The sequence below is a fragment of the Miscanthus floridulus genome, chromosome 9, assembly GCF_019320115.1.
Source record: "Miscanthus floridulus cultivar M001 chromosome 9, ASM1932011v1, whole genome shotgun sequence".
Lineage (NCBI taxonomy): Eukaryota > Viridiplantae > Streptophyta > Magnoliopsida > Poales > Poaceae > Miscanthus > Miscanthus floridulus.
In genome coordinates, this window is record NC_089588.1 from 77,734,382 (window position 1) to 77,737,201 (window position 2,820).

At 44.6% G+C, this 2,820-nt stretch overlaps 1 protein-coding gene across 1 annotated transcript; it reads left to right on the forward strand.

Annotated features, from left to right (window-relative positions):
- The first annotated feature begins 572 nt into the window (after positions 1-572).
- Positions 573-1,866, forward strand: LOC136482810 (uncharacterized). The gene is made up of 5 exons (XM_066480003.1): positions 573-935; positions 1,026-1,136; positions 1,243-1,327; positions 1,411-1,503; positions 1,585-1,866. Exons 1-5 carry the CDS (start codon positions 673-675, stop codon positions 1,780-1,782), a joined length of 750 nt encoding a protein of 249 aa, XP_066336100.1. The 5' UTR covers positions 573-672; the 3' UTR covers positions 1,783-1,866.
- Positions 1,867-2,820: the final 954 nt, after the last annotated feature.

Consider the following 2,820-nt stretch of genomic DNA (forward strand, 5'->3'; position numbering starts at 1 on the left):
GCGCAGCCGATACATGAACAACAAGTGTCTCATGAACAGCAATTGCCTCGTGAACAGCCGATACATGAAGAACATGTGGCCCCTAGAACAGGTGATGCACAAGTTGACAAGGACGTGCCCGAATGGGAAGCTCAAAACAAAATCCCAATCAAGATATGGCCATCGTATGTGGGCATTAATGACGTCTTGTCGGTGCACAAGTGGATGGCCCATGACCAATTCAAGCCTAAGAACCAAGTAAAAGAATTCAGAGCACCAGCTTCTGAGGAGGGCACCACTAGCAAACTGCACAAAGGGTTTAACAAGTATCCAGCTGTTGATAACCTCAAATGGTCAAATTATTGCCCGGATAAATATGAAAAAGGCAAGAACTTCCTACCAAACCGAGTCATACAGTGCTTGCCACGTGGAATGAGAAAGTTCCACGATTGGTACTTGCGTGCTCAGATAACAGAACTAGAAATCTTACAAGCCTGGATCCCTACCGGCACATTTGGAGCCCCAGGTGGGCAAATTGCCATTGAGTTTAAGGATATCCAGGCATGCTTCCACCTCGGACGAATAGAAATGAATCTAATTCGCATGTGGTGCCTGTAAGTCCTTGCCCTCTCGATATGATATGAATGTAATCTTTTGATTTTGTTGTAACTAACCCGCGCCGTGATTTGTAGAATGCAAGTGGACTTTGTGAGAAAGAGGCCAGCTCTGAAACACGGGTATATAGACCCTTCACCTATGGCATCAACAAATTTTAATTACCCTAAAGAGTGGAAACTAGATTGCAAAGAACTAAGAGTTGGAAAGACACTTAAGGAGAAAGAGGACATCAGGAACAAGAAAATATTGGAAGAGTCCCTCAAGGTTGCGGCATACATTGCCCTATGTTTTAAAAATCTCCAACAACACGATACTATATGGATACCATACTACTTCAAGTAAGTTCGACTGTATACTTAGCTTTGTTCAATATACTTTGTTTGATGCAAAAGAGCTTATGTGTTCCTTCTATGACTAAATTCATGCAGCGATCATTGGATTTGCATAGGCGTCTGGCTCTCACATAGCATGGCATGGGTCTTTGATTCAGCGGATTTTCCAGTCGAGACATACAAAGACTTCATAGCGATTGTCAAGACGTATACATATCGACAATCCTCATTTTAGCTACTATGTTTGTATACATACTTGTAAGGTTCAATGTGGGATACTAACAAGATGCATTTGCTAAAACCATTGGAATAGGGTATTCAGGCACTATGTCCAGGAACATAAGGGGAGGCATCATCCAAATAGGAAGAAAAAGTTGTATGTCAAAACTTTATGTGCGGTAAGTGTCATTTACTTTGGTACTCCATATATTACGTGTCTGTCAATAGCATTACTTAACATCTTCATATGCAAAACACACAGTGCCCCAAGCAGAAGCCTGGGAGTCTACATTGCGGATACTACACATGTATTATGATGAGTATCATCGGTGGCTACAACAGAAACTCCAATCTGGTAAGTTTGAACCTCTTCGCTCGTAGTATGAAAAGTTCGCATATGTTGTGATATAGTAAACCTAAACTTGTTCTCTTGTAGTTGGAGAAAGATAAAGACACGAGAAGGAACCCATACAAGGATGACGAGCTCTTAGAGATGGTCGACGACCTTTGCAACTTTATAATGGACCAGATTGTGTACCATAAAGGCACTTACCATCATCTTCTTTCTGACTTAGGTAGTAATCCTCTATACCAACACCTTCGTGAGACTGATAGGCTAGCCCTAGGCCATTGATGACAATGTGGACTTATGGTATGGTTTGGATCAGACTTTGGAACGGTTTGGATTTTGTTTTGCATGTGGACTTGTGGATTTCTTAATGGACTATGTTATAATTATGGACTTCATAATGGACTATGTTGTAATGATGGACTTTTGTGAATTATGACTTGTGATGATGTTCTAAATAATGGTCTTGTATTTGTGGATGTATATATGTATATTTGTGGCGGTCAGATTCGAATTTGAATTATATATATATATGGTTAGATTTGAATTTGAATTTTTTTGCTAGAAAATCCACTATAGGGGCGGTTCTTGATTGAACCGCCCTTACAAATACACACAATAGGGGCGGCTGGTGATACAGCCGCCCTTACAGAAGTCCACTACAGGGGTGGCTGATATTACCAGCCACCCCTACAGAGGGAACTGTAGGGGCGGCTGAAAACACCAGTCGCCCCTACAGAGGGCACTGCAGGGGCAGTCACACTACTACACAAATGATTTTGCGCGACACCCCCGCCGGAGGCCACCGAGGCGGGCACCTATTTTTGCCCGTCACGGTAAATGCCACGGTTTACCTAGGCAGGCATTTTTTTATTTACCACGGCGGGCATTTTTGCCCGCCACGGTAAATCGATTTACCGTGGCGGACGTCTTAAGATGTCCGCCACGGTAAATACCCTATTTTCCGTGGCGGACATTTTAGGATGCCCGCCACGGTAAATCGATTTACCGTGGCGAACATCTTAAGACGTCCGCCATGGTAAATACCCTATTTTCCGCGGCGGACATCTTAAGACGCCCGCCACGGTAAATCGATTTACCGTGGAGCGGTAAATCGATTAACCGCGGCGGGCAAGGCCGCCCGCCGCGGTTAAGCCACGATTTACCGTGGCCTCTAGGCCGCGACGGACGGCTTTGCCCGCCGCGAAAAACCGAAAATGCCCGCCTTCAGTAAAGTTTGTGTAGTAGTGTCAGGAAACCATACCTACAGAGGCACCCTCTGTAGGAACCCCTGGGAAGGGCGGCTGGCGCAGCCGCCCCTAC

Coding starts and splice junctions, on each gene's coding strand:
- LOC136482810 (XM_066480003.1), top strand. CDS start 673: ATGCAAGTGGACTTTGTGAGAAAGAGGCCAGCTCTGAAACACGGGTAT. Junction 1,137..1,242: donor TTCATAGCGATTGTCAAGAC/GTATACATATCG, acceptor CCATTGGAATAG/GGTATTCAGGCACTATGTCC. Junction 1,504..1,584: donor ACAACAGAAACTCCAATCTG/GTAAGTTTGAAC, acceptor GTTCTCTTGTAG/TTGGAGAAAGATAAAGACAC.